Source organism: Spermophilus citellus (assembly GCF_964194105.1).
Source record: "Spermophilus citellus genome assembly, chromosome: 9".
NCBI lineage: Eukaryota > Metazoa > Chordata > Mammalia > Rodentia > Sciuridae > Spermophilus > Spermophilus citellus.
In genome coordinates, this window is record NC_138191.1 from 57,330,451 (window position 1) to 57,354,742 (window position 24,292).

Below are 24,292 nucleotides of genomic sequence, written 5' to 3' on the forward strand. Positions count from 1 at the left end.
GTAATATTGTTTGCTGCATAAATATATTATAAATTCTACATACTATCAGAATGTATGTTGAATTGCTATTTGTAGTCTGATGATATACCAAATATGATTTTTTTTTAATATTTATTTTTTAGTTCTCGGCGGACACAACATCTTTGTTGGTATGTGGTGCTGAGGATCGAACCCGGGCCGCACGCATGCCAGGCGAGCGCGCTACCGCTTGAGCCACATCCCCAGCCCCCAAATATGATTTTAAAATAACTTCATGGAGAAGTTTCAAAAACAACCTTTATAATCTATAACCAGTAAAACCTTATCTATAATACTTAGTAATTCAATTTATTATATGGCCATTTCAATTATTATTCATATATTAGAGACCTTTTGAAATACTTGACTTTAAACCAATGGTTAGTGTCAAGCTAACTCCTGGAAGGCAAGATACCTGAATATTTAATATTTTTTATATTAGTCAGTATTTGTTAATCATTTCTGAACACATCGCTAAAGTCCTCTGGACTCATTATATTCTTATTTAAGGTTAAATTATGTTTTAATGCTGAGCTTATTCTATGAATTGGAAGATAACATGATTTTTTCTCTTAACATTGCTATTGAAATGTTTTCAATGCTTTCTATGATATCTGAGCTTCTTTTATTTAACTTAAGTTCCAATCATTTTGCAGTGATATGGTTTACTGTGGAATATACGACAATGCCTTAGACAATGACAGCTACAATCTTGCTAGAGGTTTCAATTATCACCAAGGACCTGTAAGAATTTCATTTTTCTCTGAGTTTTCAGTTATTTTTCAAATAGTTTTAGATATTCACAGTTCTTTTTCTTTCCTTTACTTTTAAATTATCTTTTTTCAGGAATGGCTATGGCCTGTTGGATATTTTCTTCGTGCAAAGTTGTATTTTTCCAAATTGATGGGTCCGGAGTATAGTGCAAAGACAATGTTTTTGGTTAAAAACGTTCTTTCTCGACATTATGTTCATCTTGAGAGGTAAGTTGTCATGGGCATGTAATGTCTATAACTGGTGTGTCCTCAGTTCATTAGGTATTAGGTAAGCTAGGTTACCTTAGGATTCATTTCTCTGTGCTCTAGGTATCCCAATTAAGCTTGAAACTTTTCTTCTTTAACATGGCAGAGTCCATCGTGGAAATTTTACCTTCCCTTCATTACTTTAGGTAGTAAGTTACTTAAAGCTAAGGATTTGATATTGTATGATTTGTACATATGGAATAGTCTTTGATTTTCAAAATTTAGCTCATATTTTTAGAATGTGGTTAGCAAAAAACAAAAATATTTGAATCAGGCCTTTTGAACTAGTTGAGATAATATATAACAATTTTCAAAAATGTTCCAATTATAGTTAAAATATTGGAATTGGCCTTTTGACTATTATTTTAAAAACAGTTTCTCACCTCCTCTGTCCTAATTATTAGCAAATTAACAGTGTCATATTTTTCTAAAATGGTACAAATTTCATCAAGTCTATCTTAATTCCTCAAATTCTAGATTATGCCTTCATTTTGTTGCTCAGACTAATTATGCATAATTGGCATAAATTGTATCACCTCTCTTTCAAGAACATAAGGGACTTCAAACTATCACGGCAAATATTGCATGAAAATTGGTTTTCATTAGCTTAAATATACTCACAGAAAGCCCAACTCTGTCATTGCCCTGTACTGTTTCTGGGGGTTTTGCATTTATTTTCTCTTTGTTCCCTTTTATCTGTTAAAAGTAAGACTGTCTGGCATGCATGGGGTCATTCTACTTTTACCTGTCATCTCATCACTTCAGACCTGTTATGAGACCTTGTTTCAGTAATTAATTATCTTCTCTTGGTATTCCACTGTATTTTTCCTACTGAAGCTACAGAGATATCTGTCAGCCCATTCTAAAACAAAATCCCTTCATATAGTTTTTAACCCAAACCTAGTCCTGTCTCTCTTACCAGCCCATGTCCGCTTCAGGAGTAACCTCTTTTTTCTTTCTCCATTTTGACCACCCACTTAGTCATTACCACCTTCATCTGGCTTTCGCCCTCACCACTCTGGCAAAGCCACTCAACAAGATCTCTCCTAGTTTCCAGACCCCATGACTTCCTTTTAGTTCTCTACTTTGAGCTGGCTATTGCTTTCCTTTTTTTCATGAAAAACCTTATGGTACTATTAGTATTAGGTTTCCCTTGTTAACATGGTAGAACTAATGGTAATAACAACAAATGCTATTCATTGATCACTTAACCATGTTGTAGGCATTATTCTAAATGTATGTATGTAAAATGACTCATTTAATGCAAACAACTATGTAAAATTGCTACTATTACCATTATCATCATCTCCACCACCACCGCATATTACTGTTGTTATCCACTTTTCCACTTACTCACTGTGTGACCATGAAGAAGTTGTTTAACTTCTCTAAAGCATGGTTTTCTCATCTGTATAGAGTGAGCTGGGATCTTTGGAGGTTGGATTGTTTCAAGGAATGGTATATTAACATATGTTACATAGACAAGATAATAAGACAGATATGAGCTATCATTAATTATCTTCATTTTATAAACAAAGTTAAGAAGGTGAAGTAACTTGGACAAAGTCAAACAGCAAGTAATCTACTTTAGCTTTTACTAAGATCCAGGCAGTCAGGTCCTCCAGGCTGTGTTCTTAACTACACTATTAACTCTGTTTACTCTTTCTCCGGCTTTTATTTCCAGCACCTAAATATGCTCATTCTCTAAAAATTCAAGGGATTTTGTTTGTTTGCTTATTTCTTGTTAGTGTTTTTGCTTTGCAATACTGATTTCTGAACTCAGGGCCACACACATGTCTGGCAAGCACTCTACCTGTAAACTACATCCCCTGCCCAGGCAGGCTTTGAACTTGTGATTTTCCTACCATAGCATCCTAAGTAGCTTGGGATACAGATGTGTACCCTGGTTGCCTCTTGTCCTTTCTAATACAGGTGTTTAGTGATATACATTTCCCCTTAAGTATCAGTTTATCATATTCCACAAATTCTGATATGTTGTATACTTATTTTCATGTATTGAAGTACTTCCTTTTCTTAAAATTTTTTATTTGTTCTTTTTAGTTTTACTTAACAGTAGAATGTATTTTGACATATTATACATACATGGATTATAGCTTCCCATTCTTGTAGTTGTGTATGATGTGGAGTTACACTGGTTGTGTATTCATATATGAACATAGAAAAGGAATGTCTTCTGTCTTTCCTATTTCCACCCTCCTTGCCTTGCCTTCATTCCCCTTTGTCTAATCCAATGACTTTCTATTCTCCCACCCCTTATTGTGTGTTAGCTTATCAGGGAGAACATTTGGCCTTTGATTTTTTGGGATTCATTTATTTCACTTAGCATGGTAAGTCTGTAGCTCAATCCATTTAACAGACAAATGCCATAATTTCATTCTTGTTTATGGTGAGTAATATTCCATGTGTATATATACCTCATTTTCTTTATCTGTTCATCTGTTGAAGGGCACCTGGGTTAGTTCCATAGCTTCACTATTGTGAATTGAGCTGCTGTAAACATTGAGGTGTCTATATCACTGTAGTATGCTGTTTTTCAGATCCTTTGGGTATATACAGAGGAGTGGGATAACTGGGTCCAATTGTGGTTTTATTCTAAGTTTTGTTGAAGTACTTTCTGTTTTCTCCTTTGATTTCATCTTTCACTCATAGGTTATTTAGAAATTTATTATTTAGTTTTCAAATGTTCATGAATTTTCCAGAGCTATTTCTATTATTGTTTTTAAAATTGAGTCTATTGTAGTCAAGGAATATACTCTGTGTGACTCAAATCCTTATAAACTTATTAGTAGTTATGATTCAGAATTTTCTGTCTAGGTAATTCATCTGTTTTCAGTTGCAAAGAATATATATTCTGGGGTTGGGGATGTGGCTCAAGCGGTAGCACGCTTGCCTGGCATGCATGTGGCCCAGCTTCGATCCTCAGCACCACATACAAAGATGTTGTGTCCACCGAAAACTAAAAAATAAATATTAAAAAAAATTCTCTCTCTCTCTCTCTCTTGAAAAAAAAAAAAAGAATATATATTCTGCGATCCTTAGGTGGCGTGTTCTAGAAATGTCAGTTAGTTCAAGTTGGTTGATGTTCAAATTCCTTAAGGGATTTCCATCTCCTTGTTCTATGAATTGCTGACAAAGGAATATTGCAATCTCCTGCTGTACTTGTTTCTGTGTGCTGTTGTATATGTCTTTGCTCCAGGTGTTTTGAAACACTATTATTAAGTATATAAACATTTATGAAATCACCTTCCTTATCACTGATACTTCTCTGCTCCAAGGTCTACTTTCTTTAATATTAATATAGCACTCCAGATTTCTTTTATTTGTTACCAACATATATTTTTCCATCCTTATATTTTCAAACTATCTGTGCCTTCTCTGGCTCTGACATCCCCTGAACAGATGTCCTGAGACATAAATGCCCTTCCCATATTGTCTTACACTCCACACTAGGCAACCTCTACAGGCAAGTGCCTTCCTTACATCACTTGAATTCAGATTACTCTCAACCACCCCCACACCTGTTGTGACCTCCACCTCCTTCCTTATACCTCTTGAGCGCTGACATCTTGCTTTGAAGTACTTGCAATCTGTCTTAGTCAGCTTTCTCACTGCTGTGACCAAAAAGACCTGACAAGAACAGCAGAGAGGAGGAAAAGTTTATTTGCAGGCTCACTGTTTCAGAGGTCTTAGTCCATAGACAGCTGGCTCTATTCCTTGGGGCTCAACTCCATTCCTTAGGGTTTGAGGTGAGGCTGAATATCAGGGCAAAAGGGTGCGGTGGAGCAAAACAGTTCAAGACATCACAGCAGGAAGCAGAGAAAGAGCTCTATTCCTCAAGGACAAAATATATATCCCAAAGTCACATTCCCAGTGACCAACCTCCTCCAGGCACACCCTCCCTGCCTACAGTTACCAGTTAGTCCCTGTCAGGAGATTAATTCACTGTTTGCGTTAAGGCTGTCATAACCCAACCATTTCACCTCTAAATCTTACATTTTCCCACATGAACTTTTGGAGAACACCTAATCTAAACCATAACACTATCCTTTCCTTCTTTTCTCCTCCTCTCTCTTATTGTAGATACCCCCTTTGTTCTGCCTGCCTAATGAATTTAGGGATGAATTTTTCAGGAAAGGAGGCTTCTTTATACTAGTGTGGGTATGTTCCATGTACTAGTGTCCACATTTAATTGTGAGCAGCATGGTTTTATAATCTTATAATTTTACTAATTTTATAACCTTGTTTCGTTTCATAATATCAGTAGGACTTTGTTATGGCCAGGGCTGCCATAACAAAGCACCACAAACTGAGTGACTTCACAGAAGCTGTTAAACAACAGGATATTGTCTCAATTTCTGCAGCCAATAATCTGAAATCAAGGCATGGGCAGGGCCATTCTTTCTCTGAAGGCATTAGGGCTGTGACAGCAAACCTTCAGTCTTCACTGGACATTCCTTTTGTGTGCATGTTGGTGTCCAAATTTCTCCTGTATAAGGATGCCAGTCAGATTAGATTAGGGCCCACCTTACCCCAGTATAACCTCATCTTAACTAATCATATCTGCTAATAACTAATCATGAATGTGGGGGATATAGTTCAACCACTTACAGATTACCCAACTATCCAACTTCAGAGATTTGGCATTTCGCTCTGAAGTGACTTTAATACTTGGAGACATTTAAATAATTTTTCTATATTTTACATTTCTATTTGATAGATTTTTTTAAGGAATATAATACCAGGCTAGGGTCATAGCTCAGTGATAGAGTGCTTGTCTAGCACATGTGAGGCACTGGGTTCATTCCTAAGCACTACATAAAAATAAATAAAGGTATATGTCCATGTACATATACCTTTATTAAAAAATGAATATAATACGTAGCTTCTTTGATAATACCTATCAAAAATAACTCATATTCATCTCATGGAATTATTTTCCTATTTTAATTATGAAATATTTCCTATGTACAGAAGAATATTTGTAACACAGCTGAGTTCCAATGAAAAATAAGGAAATTAATATATTCTCACAACCCCACTTAAGAAAGAAACATTATGGGCTGGGGTTGTGGATTAGCTGTAAAGTGCTCACTTAGCATATGCGAGGCCCTGGGTTCAATTCTCAGCACCACATAAAAAAACAAATAGATGTTGTCTATCTACAAGTAAAAAAAATTTTAAAAAGAAATATTACAAATTTCTGTATTTTTATTTGTTTGAAATTTGCTTCATATTTAAGGATGTATTTTGAAACTAAGAATAAATTAGATACAATAATAATTCTGTGTTCTAGAACACATTTTTTAAGCTTTATTAATGCCTCTTAAGTCTGTATTAGTAAGGAGTAATTCTAGCTCATGTATCATAGGGTGACGGTGAGCATTAAATGAGGTAATGTATATAAATTACTAAATATTATAACATAAGTGTATACTATATAAATTTGTTATTTAGTAAAATGAAAATGGTCAGTTTTTCTCAGTGACAATTCCTAGTGTTTATTATTTTATTTAGTTTTACAGTTATATCAAGATCACACATGGGGATGTACCTCAAAAGTAGAGTGCCTGCCTAGCGTGTATGAGGCCATGGAGTCAATTCCCAGCACCACACACACACAAATCACACATACTATCTACATAATTACAACTTGAGTCTTATAATTTATTCTAAAATAATGAAATTAAGCCTCAAAGAATATTCCTATATTGCCTGGAATGGTGAGGGTTTACTATATTTCTAATAGATAAAAGGATCCTTTGTATTTGAAAGTTATAAATCCTAAGGATGGAATAGGAAAAAGGACATCTTTAGGATATTCTGGTTTATTTTGTTACAAGTGATTGTTTCTGTACTAAAAGGCAAAAAACATGAACTATTAACTATATTGTTAAAATGTGTTAGATTATGTCTCATAAAAAATCCTTTCTATTTTTCAGATCCCCTTGGAAAGGACTTCCAGAACTGACCAATGAGAATGGCCATTATTGTCCTTTCAGCTGTGAGACACAAGCCTGGTGAATTGCTGTTATTCTTGAAACACTTTATGATTTATAGTTGGTTCAGATATATTTAATAAATAGACAACTTCATTATGCAATGCAAGATCATAATGCAAATGCCTATGTATAAAAATTCAAGTTTTTTAAAAAAATCTTTCATATAATATTGATGCCCAATTAGGTAAGATTATAAAAGCATTGATTTATCTTTTTCTTTTTAGTGTATGAAGATAGCTTTCAATTTGAATAAGAGAAAAATATGATTACCAACAGAATTTTCTTTTGAGTTCATTAAGTATTCCTTGAAATCCAGAGTTAGGAAAAGAAAACTTATATAATCTTAATTTTCTACAAAAGTGAAAATGGAAAAGTATCTTTAAATTGTGGTATATATTCAGGAACAATACCTACTGAACAGGCTGTGGATAATTAACATTCTCACCATGTACTATGACTTTCTCTTTTTTTTTTTTTTTTTTGGTACTGGGGATTGAACTCAAGGGGCACTCAACCACTGAGCCAGCCCTATGTTTTGTATTTTATTTAGAGACAGGGTTTCCTGGAGTTGCTTAGCACCTCTCTCTTGCTGAAGCTGGCTTTGAACTTGCAATCCTCCTGCCTCAGCCTCCTGAGCTGCTGGGATTACAGGTGTGCACAACTGCACCCGGCCTATGACTGCCTTCTTAATACCTTATTCAATATATATTTCAGAAGTGCTTCATAAATGTAGAATTATCAACATTTCTACCATATATGTTCATAAGTGAAGCACAGATGTTCAAACTGTGATATTATTTTTTCACTGATGTATCAATATGTTTTCAAATGTTATGAATGTCAATAGTTTATTAAAGACAACTGACTTGTGCTAATGATGCATAGGCTGGGAAAAAAGCAGAGCATTAAGAAATTGATTTCATTAAAAACAGTTTTGTAAAATTAGCCTCAAGTTCCAGTTTCCTGTTATATGAGATGACTTACATTTTCAAAATAGAAATTGTTGGACATATTTATGAGAACTTTCAAGAAGAAAAGAATGTTATATTAATTTTTAAAACTTGATAACTATCTCTAGTTTCTGTGCAAAAGTCTATTGACAGAGCATAATAAATACTGGTTTCTGTTCATGAAAGCCTACATTAACAAGTTCAGTATTCAGAACAATCTATTTTTTTTTTTTTTTTTTTGGTACTGGGGAATCAAACCCAGGACCTCATACATACTAGGCAAGCACTCTACCACTGAGCCACATCCCCAGGCTGACAATCTTAATATAATAAAAGTACAGATACAAATTCAGTAGTTATCTTGAATCCAATAAAATAATTTGAATCATATTTTGTTTTAAGATACCTTAAACTTGAAAATGACATAAAAGTGAAAAGGTTTTTAACATTTATAAGAATTTACATTTTTGAGGGGCTGGGGATGTGGCTCAAGCGGTAGCGCGCTCGCCTGGCATGCGTGCGGCCCGGGTTCGATCCTCAGCACCACATACCAACAAAGATGTTGTGTCCGCCGAGAACTAAAAAAATAAATATTAAAAAAAATTCTCTCTCTCTCTCTCTCTCCCCCCTCTCTCACTCTCTCTTTAAAAAAAAAAAAAAAAGATTTGTTATTTAAAAAAAAAAAAAGAATTTACATTTTTGAATAGTACGCTTTTCCTAGATGGAATTTTTTTTTTACTATTTTTTTCTCAAGAGTAAATTAATTATATCATTATACTTTTGTTTGGGAGAAAGTAGTTGTAAAAATCCTTTCATTACTATTTAATGTTATTCAGGGATATGTATGTTTATATATAAAATAATGATACAGTAGAACTTTTCTCAAGAGGTCATATACCTAACAACCTAAGAAATGAAAATAAAGATAGGCGTTCAAGGCACAACTTCTAGTGCCAAAATCTATAAATGCATCAAATGTCAAATGTCCATGTTGAAAGGCTCATACAGTTTACTGCAGGATTACCTACCCACCCTTTTGCAAAGCTGACCCTGCTTTAGAAATTGTTTTCACTAGCTTAGTTTTCTGGTACCTAACCTAGAGCAGATTAAGTCCTACAAATTCAAGGAAGCTTGTGATAGTAATCTGACCACTATTTATAAACAAGAATTTCCAGATTTTCCTTTTTTCTTTAATCCCTCCCTTACTCAATATATAACCTCCTCTAAACGTCGGAGGTAAATGGAATGACCTTAGCCAGGCCTAGAAACCCATACCTGTTATCCCAGCAACTCAGGAGTCTGAGGCAGGAGGATCACAAGTTCAAGTCCAGCCTAGACAACTTAGTGAGACCCTGTCTCAAAATAAAAAATGAAAAGGACTAGAGATGTAGCTTAGTGATAGAGCACCACTGGGTTCAATCCCCAGTACTGGGAGCGGGGGAGACTGACCTTCCTTGAGGGAACTATTAGTTCATCCAAGGTTTATGTAGCTATGCTGCTCTACCCTAACAATACAGGAAATAAGAAAGGTAACAGAAAACCTGCATATGTAACTAAAGCAAGAACTGACAGCTGACCGTTAAATGTGACTAAATAAAAAAATAAATAACAAGTTGATGTTTTAAAAAATAGATATGCTAGTTTATCTACTGTAGGGGAAATACCCATCTTGGTAAATCTTTCGGATATTGCATTCTTAATTAGGAGTATTAATGAAAGAACATTATCATATTATGCATGGTCTGCTTTAAAGTTTAAAAGGGCATGTTGTGAGCTAGGGATGTAGCTCACTAGTAGAGTGCTTGCTTAGAATTTGCAAGGCTCCTTGGTTAGATCCCCTGCATCTCTCCCCCCTCCCCCACACACACACAGACACACATTGGGAAAAAGACAAAGAAGATGAAGAAGGCATGTTCTGCATTATTCCATCCATGGTAGTTAAAGTAACACTTTTAGACTTTAGAAGGATAAATGCCATTTGACTGAAGAACATTTATGTAGAATGCTTCATTCCTGTGCAACACTGGATACGCTGTTATTATATTACATTTTGACAATGGTTGTGTCTTGGTTTTTCATTAATCCAAATCAATCTGAACCCTTCAAAATGAGAATGAAACTTGCCACTTTTACCAGTGTGCTGTGATATTTTAGTAACTTTTCAAAGGTAATTTAGGAAACATGAAACTTATATGTATCAGTATTGTAATATGAATTGTAATCCATTCTGATATTAGTCTTATGCTGCTGTATCTCGTGGGCAAATGTCATTTATATCTCTGTGTGCCAAGAAAATAAAATGTTTTCTAAAGGACTGTGTTTTGATTTCATTACATCATTTTCCAATTAACTTGACATCTATTAAGTACTTACTTATTTGGGTGCTTACCTTTTTGATAGGATGTGTGGGGACAGAGAAAGAAGAATTTTAAGACATTTGATAATTTAATTAGTCATGTCAAAATTTGGAGCAAATTAAACTCTTGATGTATAAATAGATCTATTAGCAACTATGCACTCCTCTTGTATGTCTTCAATACCATGAACTTTTTATTTTCCTTTCAACTTATTAAATGCAAATACAACATGTCAAATAGACATACATAAATAGTTTCTACTGAAGTAACCAATAAAGATTTTGTCACTTTTATATTATTTTACTGAATAATATATATGTGTGTATATGTATAACCTAAATTGATATATTTAACTTTTGCCTTAGGTAGTATTGCTTCATTTTTTTAATGCAGATATATACCTTTATCTTCAGATAAAAGGTCTTAACCTAAAAATCTAAACCTGTAACTATCAAATGGTTTTAGGTTAACTTATCAAACTTGCTAACTTTACTTATTTAAATCCTCAATGTGTTGATATAATGAACTCAAGGAATTTGCTTAGTGGTTTGTTGTTTTTGTTTTTTCTATTTGTATGGGTCTTGAATTATAAAATTATAAAGCAGTATTGAAATCTTGTCATTTTGGCTGCAACTTTTTTTTTTGTTTTTTTTTTTTTTAGAGAGAGAGAAAGAGAATTTCAATATTTATTTTTTAGTTTTCAGCGGACACATCATCTTTGTTTGTATGTGGTGCTGAGGATGGAACTCGGGCCACACGCATGCTAGGCGAGCGCACTACCGCTTAAGTCACATCCCCACCAGCTCCAACTTTTTTCCTGATATTTGTTTTCCTAATATATTTGGTTTTGTTATTTTGGCTAGGAGAATTTTTTGTTTAACTCACAAAGGCTTTTAAGTTTTCTTTAATCAAATCTTTAATTTTTACTTATCTCTTCTCTCCCTTCAAATTTTAATCAGACACACAATTTAATAAACATTCCTTCTATTTTCCTTTGGACTTATGGGTTTTTTAACAGTTATATCTGATATGAGGTAAAAATCACTTAGATTTTTTAAAAATTGTTGCACTCTAAATTCAAGTTGAATATGTTTATGGTAATGCCTTTTTTCAGTCATTGATTTTTTTTAATAGTAGGACCTACATTTAGGGATTATTGTTGAAGTTATCTGCCTACACATTCACTTAACTACTGTAGTTTTTGTTTTAATATTTATTAGTTTTTATCTTATCACCTTACTTTCTAACCAATTCCCTACTCTTCATTTTTCAGAATTTTCTTATATATTCCCAACTTTTATTCTTATGTATTTTTCAAATCCAAAAACTATTAGTCTTTTTCACTAAGTACATTTAATAAGAACTAACATAATTACAACATTGAATTTTATGTAAGAACATAGAATGTTTGGGATTTTTTGTTTGATCTAGTTTTTTGTTTGTTTGCTTTTGCTTGCTGCAATTCTTCCTAATTTTTATGTTTTGGTTGTTCAAAGCTATTTTAGTTCAACTGATAGCCTATTAATCAGAATAAGAAATTCAAATACAAGGCTGAAAAGGTACATGTGAAAGTATGTATGAGAATACATGTATATACACACACATAAATACATATGTGTGTGTATATATATGTTTTGAACTTGGGAAAGTTTTAATGTGAGTCGTGAATACACTTATTAAACTTGGTGATGAATGTATATATAGGAATATATAATAATATATATGCAAATATACCATTGATAATTGTTATGACAAAATACACATAATATTTATATTACAATATATGCTTTTATATAAAATGAAGTTTTATGTTATATGCTTTTATATAAAATGAAGTTTTTCTCTCTGCCCCTGCCACTAGACTATGGAGACTGTGGCACAGTAGAGTCCGGTGTGAGGATTGTGGGGGCAGTGGCCATGGAGGCCGTGCTGAACGAGCTGGTATCTGTGGATGATCTAATGAAGTTTGAAAAGAAATTTCAATCTGAGAAGGCGGCAGGCTCAGTGTCCAAAAGCACGCAGTTTGAGTATGCCTGGTGCCTGGTGCGGAGCAAGTACAATGAGGACATCCGGAAAGGCATTGCACTACTCGAGGAACTACTGCCCAAAGGGAGCAAAGAGGAGCAGCGGGATTATGTCTTCTACTTGGCTGTGGGGAACTACCGGCTCAAGGAGTATGAGAAGGCCCTGAGGTACGTGCGCGGGCTGCTGCAGACAGAGCCCCAGAACAGCCAGGCCAGGGAGCTGGAGCGGCTCATCGACAAGGCCATGAAGAAAGATGGACTAGTGGGCATGGCCATCGTTGGAGGCGTGGCCCTGGGCGTGGCAGGACTGGCTGGACTCATCGGGCTGGCCGTGTCCAAGTCCAAATCCTGAAGGAGAGCATGCCTGCTCCTCTGCCCAGGGCACTCGGGAGCTATGGTGGACACTCAGAGCAGGGTCCCGCCATCCTTACGGGCCTTCCCTGTTCTTCCCTCACATCCTCGTCATTGTCCTCTGTGGCCTTCAACCTCTGTCTCCCCAGACCTGTTGTGTAGCCCCAAGTCATGTGCCATGTGTGAGTGTAAATAAAGCTGGGCTGTGGCTTGGGAAAAAAAAAAATGAAGTTTTTTATATAAAATGAAGCTGGCCCTGGTTCGCCCCCCCCCCCCAGCTCTGGCCAGTGGCTGGTCTCTGGGGGACTTGGCAGTGCATGGCAGGGAGGGGCTTATGTGGCCAGGGTAGTCTTGGAGGTGGCTTGATAGGGCATCCAAGGGCCATGCGTGGGGATGGAGGCAGGGAGCTCTGGCCCTCTCTTGCCATGCATTTAGCGGGAGATTGAGTCCTGGAGACTGGAGGAAGCACGGGGATGAGTGTGGGATGGCGGTGGTCGCTCTGGGGCTGCATTGGGCTGGGGACTGCAGAGATGGCTGCTGACCAGTTGCCATCCAGGGTCAGGGCGGCCACAGGGTCATGCGGTGGTCCCAGAGGGGAGGCGGCTGCGGGCGGGGCGGGGTCTTCCAGAAGGATGGAACCTTGGGATGGGCGCCCACCAGCGGTAGACGTCAGGAGCGGGCACTATGGGAACCGGAACACTGTGGTCCTTGGTGATCAGTGAGCAGTTGGAGCAGGAGGACGTCGCTGAGGCAGCTGCGGACCAGAGCCATACTCGTGATACTCAGGATACTCACGGGTTAACTTGACTTTTCCTTCTTGGTTTTCGGGTCTTCACAATCGTCTTTCCCACTGGGATCTTTTTGTAAGTGTTGTGACATTTCCTGAAATTTCATTCTGATGAGTACCTAGGTAAAGAAACTAACAAGTGCTGTTCCCTTTTTACTTTTTCTTTACCCACTTCACCTCATCTAGGCCTTGGTTGATGACTACTTTGGGGAGGGGAGAGGGGTCTAAAGGTGCAGGGACACTCTCCTTGCCTTTCTTTCTGAGTGCCCCCTCTGTTGCCTCTCTATCCTACCTCTTCTCTGTCCTTTCCTTATTACTGTCCCTTCTGTTTCCATTCACCATTTTTCAACCATGACCTTAGCACACAAAGTTAGGGTGTAAATTGGAATTGATAAGCTGGGAGATCCCAACTGCTACAAGGAGAGTATGTCCCTGTGAGTATGTGGCCAGGATACCCCAAGACCCTGTGGGTGATAAAAATCTGGTGTTCCAAAGGTCGCCCCCCTTCTGTGGAAACCAAGTGGACCAGGACTGTCCTTTTCTTTGAGTCAGACAGGTGCTGGTTTATTTCACTTTTTCACTACTGTCCCTGCCTTGGAGACCAAGGAGAGGGTTCCACACTGAGTCATTTGGATCTTTGACATCCACTGAGTTCTTTGGATCTTTTGGGGGAAGGGAGGAGTGTTAGGTGTTTTGTGAATATTCCAAGACCATTTCTAAACAGCAGGCAGCTTTTGTTCTATATCAGTTTTGTTCTTTTCTTCTTTGGGTTCACTTCACCTCCTTATTGAGTTTGGGTGTAGGGGTCTCCCTCTTCATGAAAAATAATTCAAAATTAGATGTGAAGGTGAGTATTTAGGATGAGTAAATAAATCACAGCACATTATACATGTGTGTCTTTGAGATTTAGATCCTTTTCCCTGCAGTGAGTTCTTTAAGCAGTTTGCCAGAAATGCCAACTTAGAAATGCTACTTCATTGTTAGAACTGTGCAAGTGAGGAACAGTGACACTTAAGCCTCATTAGGTTGACAATACCTATAGCTCTGGTCTCATGATTTTGATAAAACCTTTCAGACTGAATTTGAAGAAAGCCCGATGGGCCCAGGTAGAAAAGTTTCAACCCCCAAGTTGGCAGGATATGGAAGTTTAGCTGAGTTGAGGAATCACTATTCAGTGAACGTAGGGTAACACCAGCCCACTCCACCTCCCGAAAATAGAACAACTTCTCAATTATCATCCCCTTCACCTCCCACCTGCAAAAGTCCTTGACCTAGGAATGTGGGCCTTTACAACTGCTCTTGGTCCCAGGGGGTTAGTACTACCATTGAACAAAGATGATTCCCAGAAGGGATTCTGGAAGAATTCTGATGCTTGTCCATCATAATTTATTCACCATTAACTCTGAAAATTTAGCAGGGTGTCACTTTATGCTAGACAGACTCCCTGTAGAACCTTTCCATTTAATGAGTGGCAGAATGCAATAACAAATACTAGAGCCAAAGGAATGATTATTTTCAATGGAGGGAATGAAGTGATATTTTTGTGTGAGTTTGAAAGTGAAAGGTAACTTTAATAAGCACAGAATTGGGGAGGCTTTCTGCACAGAATTGCTGGTTATCTCTAATGTCTACCAGGATCTCACTGCTTTGACAGTGCAGCCATGTGCTCTGAGCCATTGAGGAATCTGAAAGAAAGCTCTGTAGGTGGCCAGAATGTGCAGGTGTCTCAAATCAAGCCAGAACCACTTGATTTGAGACAACAAGTCACAGACAATAGCTCTGAAGAGTAGTTGGTTTGCTGTTTCTTTTTAATTTCCCACTCACTTTCATCATGGTGATGAGCCACACACATAAAGATAATTCATGTGTGTAAAGAATCCAGGGGATTGATAAAGGTTGGGAGCACATTCTGGTCTTTTCTGTGGAAAGTGGTATGTGTTTTATTAATTGTCTTTATTATTACGTGATAAGGAAATGAGCCACCTTGCTCATAGAGCAGATATTCAGCAATAATGCCTCCCTTGATAAGAGTTTTATTTTTCTTGAAGAAAGTTTCAGGATGTATTGCTGAGAAAGTTTTCAAATGTCACAGTCTTCCTTTTTATTTTATTTGTTGTGGTGTTACATATTGAACCAGGGCTTCAGGCATGCTAGGCAAGCACTCCACCACTGAACTACAGTCTAGTCCCATATTCTTCCTTTGAAAGGAAGAAGTAGGAACTAATTAACATGTTTATAGAAGTGTTAGGGAAGGGTAAGTTCAGTTTCAACTTCAGGGTGTATGTAGACAGAACCTTCCATAATTTTACTTATATTTCTCTAATATTCATTAAGTACCACCATGATGTCACATCTGTGCTTAGCATGTTAGAATGAATGGCTGGCTTCCACAGGACATTCAGGGGACTCTAGGATTCGTTGAGCCTTGCTGGAGAGAAATGGGAAGGAGAGTGATGGAGCTTACGGGGATGATCTTGAGATAGCCCAGAGTAGATCTGAAGGTAGACTAAAAAAAGAAAAACAAGTTTTTATCATGGGAAATTTCAAACAGTCATGAAAGAAGGCCCAAGAGTATTTGAACTCTGTGTATACAACCTCAGTTTCAAAAATTATCAACACCTGTACAGTCTTTTATCTCTACTACCATTATACTTAATAATCCTTAAGAGCAATTATACACAATACATCAACATGGCTGTGTTCCTAAAACATTCTTTATTTATAAAAATAGGCAGCTGCCCTTTATAACCTTGAATTCAAGGATGGATAGTGTTAGGTTGTATGTTTAGGTGTGTGGTTCCTGTTCATTTTAGAGTTGACTGAAATAAGGTTTGAGGTTCATCCCTCACATTATGGATATCTGTTATTTCAGCACCATTTATTGAAAGACCACGGAAGTACTTTGGCATCTCTGTCAGAAATCGGTTGACTGGGATCCAAGGTGGCAGAGTAGAGGAGATCCTGTTTCTAGCTTCTCTGTGCCTGAATCAGAGAAAGCTATCAGGTGGCTTCTCCTCCTCCGGGTCTTGCCTTGAGGAAACACAACATCTCAGCGCATGTGACAGGACTCCATCCAGCGGATTTTCACAGAATCCACCAGAGCTGTGAACACCAAGCAGAACTCTGTGTTCAGGTGAGACTCCAGGCTCCGGTCCCAAAGCCCACAGTTTGAGCTCTCCTATATCTTTAACATTTTCATATAAACTTTAGAATCAACTTGTTAATTTCTGCATAAAAACATGCAGGGTTCTTCCAAAATCCTATATATTCAGCAATAAAAGAGAATAAAATCATGGCATTTTCAGATAAATGGATGGTGTTGGAGAAGATAATGCTCAGTGAAGCTAGGCAAGCCCAAAGAAACAAATGCCAAATGTTCTCTCTGATATAAGGAGGCGGATTCATAGTGGGGTAGGGAGGGGGAACAAGGGGGGACTCTGGAGCAGAGGGGTGGGAGGGGAAGGGAGAGAACATGGGGTTAGAAATGATGGTGGAATGAGAAGGTCATCATTATGCCAAATACATGTATGAAGACACTAATTGGTATGAATATACTTTGTATATGACTAGAGATGTGAACTATTGTGCTCTATATGTGTAATATGAATTGTAATGCATTCCACTGTCATAAGTACATAAAAATGTGTTTTATAAGAGATCAATAAATGAGATGCTTTTTATGTTAGAAATGCAAAATAATAGCTTTTGTAATATATAAGTAATCTCAAAGTCTAAAAATTATTCCAAGTACAATATCATGTTTTTGTCATTTTACCCTTCTTACATACTAACATTTCTGTTGTAAGGACCGAGCTCCTTTGGAACATTTCAGCAATCATTAATGGCAAAAGCAGCTGCCACCCATAAGTTCAGAAAATGGAGATTTCCAGCAAGATGTCGATACTGTGAACGCATTTTCATATTTAGAGGTCTTAAATGCGAAGAGGTAAGATCTTTTGGGAATCACAATTTTTTCTTTTGCTATCTACTTTTTTGTTACGATTTTACTTATTTAGAGATGTGTGTGTCCACACACAAACACACATTTAAATATATATACATTTGTTGCTTGTACTCCTGGGAACTAAATTCAGGGTCTTGCACATGCCATATTTTTAGAGAGAGAGAGAAGAGAAAGAGAGAAGGAGAGGGGGAGAGAGAGAGAAGGAGAGAGAGAGATTTTTTTAATATTTATTTTTCAGTTTTTGGTAGACACAATATCTTCTTTTAAATTTTATTTTTATGTAGTGCTGAGGATCGAACCCAGCGCCCCGCGCACACCAGGCAAGAGTATTACCGCTTGAGCCACATCCCCAGCCCATCTACCCTTTCTTAAAATTGTATTTTGAAATGGCTTCTTGCTAGATTGGTCTGGCCTTCAACTTGTGAAATTCCTGTTTCAACCCCTCAAGTAGTTGGAATCATGGGCATATGCCATCACACCTGGCTTGCCAGTACATGTTTAATAAAGTCCCACAGTTTATTTCTATAGTTTTCTTCTTTGTTTTCCTGTTAAATGTAATTCACAAACCACAAATAGTACTTTTTAACATATTTTTGTCGTTATTAGTCGGCCTGTATTTTGCTTAGTTGTGAATAATTTTAAGGTGAGTCAATCAGTTTTCAAATATCATTTTCTTATAGTGTCTTCTTGTCTGCCATAAAAAATGCATGGCAAACTTAACCATCATTTGCGGACATCAGAAACTTCGGGGGAAAATGCACTTATTTGGAGCAGAATTGTCCTGTGTTGCCAAAAAGGAGCCAGATGGCATTCCTTTCATAATCAAAATGTGTACTTTAGAAATTGAAAAGACTGCCTTGTGTTTACAAGTATGTTGTTTACTCTTAAAACTCTAAAAACATAAATGCCTTTTTGATTTGTCTTAATGAAAAAGAGACTTTAAGAAAATCAGCACTCTCCATTTGTAATAACTAAATTTATTCACATTTATTTGGAAAATGTTAATTTATTTGACTTCAACTTGTATTTTTTAAATACTAATAAAATTGAAGTAGATACATCAACTCTGTCTAGATGTCTGCATTTAGCCCTTTGTACTAAAGTAAAATATTGCATTCTGTTTTTCTTTTCTCTTCAAGGGAATTTATCGAGTGAGTGGCAACAAGGCAAAAATCGCAATACTATGTCAAGCTCTGGAAAACGGAAGGCATTTAGTAGATCTGTCCGAATTTTCTTCACACGATATCTGTGAAGTGTTAAAATTTTACCTTCAGCAGGTTAAAGTTTTATTCTAAACCTACCATCAAATGCAAAGAGCAAAATTATTTTATGTTTCATATTTTTCATTGGTATAGACTATGTCATCACCCCCCTCATTATTCTAAGATTTTATAATGATGTACTTTGATGTGGATATATTTCCATCCAGAATTCTGGCCACTCCATGAGCTCCGTCAGTTGTGAGCACTTTAGTTCTTGGAACTTTTCTTGATTTTTATTGCCATTCTCCCACCCTTGTACTTGAAGCTCTTGTTTGGAGATGTGTGTGTGTACACATACACAAACACACATATAAATATTTATAAATTTGTTATTTGTACTCATGGGGATTAACAATTCAGGGTCTTGCACTTGCTTGGCAAGCATACTTGTTCTCCAGTTCCCTTACCTTTTCTTTATTGTTCTTTTTTTCTTCAAAAACTTTCTAAGACATTTCCTTGTCTTTTTCTTCTTGAATAAGTAAATTACTCCATTTGTGAGATCATGTTTTAATATTCAAGAAGTCTGATTTTCTATTCTTTTGATAACATTTTTTAAATGATTATATGATTCTCTTTTATTGTGGATATTCATAGATTTTTCTCATTAAGGGTTCTTTTCTCTATTTGGCCTCTAACCTTTGTAGAAATACAATGTGACCCTCATATATAACATTAAATTTTCTATAGCAACATAAAAATTAAAAATAAAGTGAAGCGAATTTTAATATATCATTTAACATTTTGAATATCTAGTTTTTCAAATTATGAGGTATTTTGCTTATTTATTTATTTGTATTGCAGCTCTTCTTCTTTGAAATATGGTATCTATTTTTCATTTAGAGCACATCTCAATTTAGATCAGTTGCATTTCCAGTGCTCTTTCACCATATCTGACTAGTTGCCAGCATATTGACAGCATCATTTTACACCTTCAATTTGTTCTTTATCTACCCATTTTGATTTTTGTCTTTCATGGTGTCTAGTTACATGAGTTTGGGCTTGAAATCACTTTGGAAGCACTTGAACACACATCAAGGCTTTTTAAAAACTTTGAACTTTACTATAAAGTGGTCTAGGTGGACTGTTTGGTATATGCCTAACTACATGTCTCTAGTTCCCTGTTCTGGCACTGGTGTGGTCCTCCTGGGATGGCATTTTTGTTAATTTTGATGGACACAATACTTTTAATTAATTTATTTATTTTTATGTGGTGCTGAGGATCACACCTAGCGCCTCACACATGCCAGATGAGTGCACTACCACTGAGCCACAACCCCAGTTCCCCAGGAAAGGGTTTTTTCCTTGCCTAGAGATACAGTACCAATACTGTGGGAGCCAGGGTTACTAAGACTGTAGGAGCTGTGCTTTCAGTGTGCATATAGCCAACATATCCCCATTTGAAGACAGTTACTTCTCTGTTCCTTATGTTTGGCATTGCCTTGATTCAGAGAGCCTCTGTATCCCATTGCCCAGAGAAAAATTTTCCAGAGTTTTAGAAAGGAGATTGCTCTAGTACATGGAGTGGAGACAGGATTCTATAGAGAGCTAAGCTTTCTCAGCTGGCTCACCTGCAACCTAAGCCAAGATCAGAGGACCTGGTAGTGATTGTCCACATCCCTTTAGGATTCTGAAAATCATGTTGAGTGACAAAGGGTCAGTTCTCTTGGAAATGCTGCATCAGGACTTATTCATCTGCTCTTCTACTTGTGAATTGTTGCTTTTTGTTTTCTCTATTTTCCTAGTCCTTATGAGCCTACTGTATTTTAGTGGAATTGCAGGAGGGAAAGAAATTAAGTATAAATTGCTGGATTTACAAAGTTAGCCCAGGAAAGCATTGATAACCCTTTAATCACATTCTACAGACCCCTCAACTGAGAAATGGAGGTTGATACCTTTGAATGACTGGAAGTCTCATAATGTGTCATCCTTAACCTTGTTTAGTCAGTCAGGGAGAGGAGATGAATTGGGTCCAATACAATCAACTTGCATTCTGTTGAGGAATTTTGTATGTCTAAGACTTTCATTTGGGAAAGTGTGCTCAATTCTTGCAATAGTGTTAGAGAGTAGCCTTTATCTGACTCATTGACCTAAAGCTCCAAGAGGTGATGTGACTTGCCTCAGATCCCAGAGTGGTGAAGATAGAAACTGATCACAAGGCAACACCTTAACTTCCCACAGATATTATAGGACATCAGGTAGCTAACTGTTCACTGAATTTTCTATTGTAGATCAGTAGAAACATTGAAATTCATTATGGCAGTGGATATTTGTTGTAAGAACTACTTCTTTTGATCTATTCATGGCAAATCAGCCTGTTTTAAAGTTTCATGAGATGTTGACAGTATGTTTTTGTAGGTCATATTATCTTGTGCTGATCTTCATTCTTGCCCAAGTAAAATCTGTGCCCTTTAGCACTTTGATATTTTTACCCCTTACTCATAAAATCCATGGGTTTCTGATTCATTTTATAGATTTTGTTCACTATTCTATGTTTGTTCCAGTAAAACAGCTGAAGATTATGCTATTTGGGGGGCAGATGTGAATATAATGTGTTTAGGATAGAGATGAAGAGTTTTAAAATCCCATAATGAAGCTTAAAGCTTAAACTTCATTTAAAGTTTAGAATTTCACTCATTATCTATTAATTTGTTATTAACATAAATATAATTTATAGTCAAGATTTTTATTTGCTTTCTAAGTCACTTCTCTACCAAACATAGATATTTTATTTTATGGGAAGGGATGAAGCTGAGTACTAGAGTGCTTGCATAGCATGCTTGAGGTCCTAGGTTCAATCTCCAGTACTGAAAAAGATATCAATAAATACAGATTGACTTTAGAAAATTTTGTTAATCTAAAGGGACATGCTAAATTATTTGAGCAATTCTCACTTATAGTTGACTTTAACAAAGAAAACGGGCAGAAGATTTTTTCAAAATATTTATTTTTGGGTTGTAGCGAGATGCAATACCTTTATTTTGTTTATTAATTTTTATGTGGTGCTGAGGATCAAACCCAGGTCCCCGCATGTGCTAGGCAAACACTCTACCTCTGAGCCACAACCTCAACCCAAAGGTATTTTTAATATAATTTTGTTTCTTTAGCTACCAGAACCATTGGTTTTATTCCAATGGTACCAGGAATTTATGGAGCTTGCAAATGTCATCCAACATATTAACCAAGAACAGGACACCAAAAGGGACAACTCTGAAGACAACACATCTCCAAATATGTGTACGGAAATCAACCAAATTATTCTCAAAACCAAGGACCTTCTAAGAAAATTGCCACCGTCCAATTTTAACACTCTACATTACCTTATCATCCATCTTAGGAGGTAAGAATTTTTATACCATCTTAGCCATTTTTAATTGAACAGGGCAATAGTATTCAGTACATTTATATTGTTGTGTTATGATTTTCAAAATGATTTTTAGGATGTTTTTATTATGTGTTGGGAGAGGGAGACACTGAATACATGTTCATGCAGCAAACATGGTTCCCTCAGGTGCTTCCTGTGTGCGAGGCTCTGGCTGGGGAAACTAGGATGGAAGTATAGGGTTTCTGCTATTTGTGGGCTTATCCTCTTGGGGTACAGATCTGTATATAACCACAGTTCACCATCATCCTTTTCTAGTAGCTGTGCACAGCTTGTAGGCATGCAGAGGAAGTTTTGGGGGTAGGAATAGAGCAGAAGAGGCAAAAGGCCTTGTGTCTGATTTTAAGAACTGAGTGGTGATTTGGTAGTGAACGTGCAGAAGAGCATACGAGACAGAGAGAAACAGACATGGAGACACAAGAAAGCATTTTGCATTTAGAAAATTTGATTTCATTAGGCTACAATATAGCCAGCAGTAGCAGGAACTGTGCTACCCTTCCTAGAGACTTGATAAAAAATTTTACCTACCTGGCAGATTAGTTGGTCAACTAATGTTGTTTCTATACCCACTAAAGAACTTGGAATCAGAAATTTCACATATTCAGATTTGCCTGCTAGACCTTTCTGACAACAATTAAGATCTCCTTTTTAAATTTTTTTTAATTTATTTTTTGTGGCTGGAATTTTGGCTCAGCAGTAGAGCATGTGCAAGGCCCTGGGTTTGAACCTCAGCCCCACATACAAAGAAATAATTAAAATAAAAAATTAAAAAAATTTTAGTAGTTCAAATCAGTTATACATGACAGCAGAATGCTTTTCAATCCATTGTACACAAATGGAGCACAAATTTTCTTTTCTCTGTACATGATGTAGAGTCATACCACGTGTGCCATCATACATGTACTTAGGGTAATGATGTTTGTCTCATTCCACCATCTTTCCTACCCCGTACCCTTCCTCTTCCTTCCCTCTCCTGAGCCCAATCAATGTTCCTCCATCCCCAGAGACCCAATTATGTATCAACATTTATTTATCAGAGAGAATTTTGTCCTTTGATTTTGGGGGATTTGCTTACTTCATGATATTCACCAACTCCATCCTTTTACCTATAAATGCCATTATATTATTCTCTTGTGATTCTGAGTAATAGTCCATTGTGTATATATACCACAGTTTTTTTTAACTATTCATATCTTGAAGGGCTTCAAATTATTCCATGAAATAGAAAAGGAGGAAACCCTTCCAAACTCATTCTGTGAAGCTAGTGTCACCCTGATACTGAAACCAGCCAGAGACACATCAAGGAAAGAAAATTTCAGATCCATATCTACCTGATGAACATAGATGCAAAAATTCTCAATAAAATTCTGGCAAATCACATACAAAAACATATTAAAAAAAAACAATGCACCATGATCAAGTTGTGTATTCCAGGGTTTCAAGGTTGGTTCAACATACAAAAATCAATAAATGTAATTCATCACATCAATAAACTTAAAGAGAAGAAACCTATGATTATACCAATTGATGCAGAGAAAGCATTTGACAAAATACAGTACCTTTTCATGTTAAAAATATTAGAAAAACTAGGGGTAGTAGCAATATACCTCAACATAGTGAAAGCTCTCTATGCTAAACCTAAGGTTAACATCATTCTAAATGAAGAAAAATTGGAAGCATTCCATCTAAAAATTGTTCAACATAATGCTTGCCACTCTAGCCAGAGCAATTAGATGAAAGAAATTCAAGGGAATACAAATAGGAAAAGAAGAACTTAAATTACCATTCTTTGCCAACGACATAATTTTATACTTGGAGGATCAAAAAAACTCCACCAGAAAACTTCTAGAATAATAAATGAATTTGGCAAAGTAGCAGGATATAAAATTAATACCCATAAATCAAATGCATTTCTATACATCAGTGATGAATCCTCTGAAAGACAAATAGCAAAACTACCCCATTCACTATATATATATATATCACAGCTTTTTCACCCATAGATGAATCTAGTATCATCCTGATAGCTAAACCAGGCAGAGAGAGATTTATTTGGATAGTCATACAAATAACAAGCTGAGAGTGTTTGAAGTAAAACCAGAACATTGATAGTGGCAACAGAACAGAGAGATGTTCAGGAGAGAGAATCATCTAGGCTAGA

At 36.4% G+C, this 24,292-nt stretch overlaps 2 protein-coding genes and 1 long non-coding RNA gene across 3 annotated transcripts in view; all 3 read left to right on the top strand.

Moving 5' to 3' along the window:
- Positions 1-24,292, top strand: part of LOC308655503 (rho GTPase-activating protein 29-like) — a gene marked incomplete at both ends in the record, with an annotated part of 99,342 nt that overhangs the window by 16,688 nt on the left and 58,362 nt on the right. Inside the window, 4 exon segments of the mRNA XM_081305597.1 lie at positions 17,333-17,472; positions 18,171-18,359; positions 18,630-18,767; positions 21,857-22,089. Coding sequence (XP_081161723.1) covers positions 17,333-17,472; positions 18,171-18,359; positions 18,630-18,767; positions 21,857-22,089 — 700 coding nt within the window.
- On the top strand, positions 613-8,471 carry LOC308655611. Its single transcript, XR_014023480.1, has 3 exons — positions 613-762; positions 865-998; positions 6,998-8,471. It is a non-coding gene; the product is annotated as an uncharacterized lncRNA (long non-coding RNA).
- On the top strand, positions 12,212-12,965 carry LOC308655610 (mitochondrial fission 1 protein-like). The gene has a single exon (XM_081305662.1). The coding sequence runs from the start codon at positions 12,282-12,284 to the stop codon at positions 12,738-12,740; it is 459 nt and encodes a 152-aa protein (XP_081161788.1). The 5' UTR covers positions 12,212-12,281; the 3' UTR covers positions 12,741-12,965.

Bases quoted from the DNA above. Each gene is read 5' to 3' on its own strand.
- LOC308655610 (XM_081305662.1), top strand. From the start codon at position 12,282: ATGGAGGCCGTGCTGAACGAGCTGGTATCTGTGGATGATCTAATGAAG.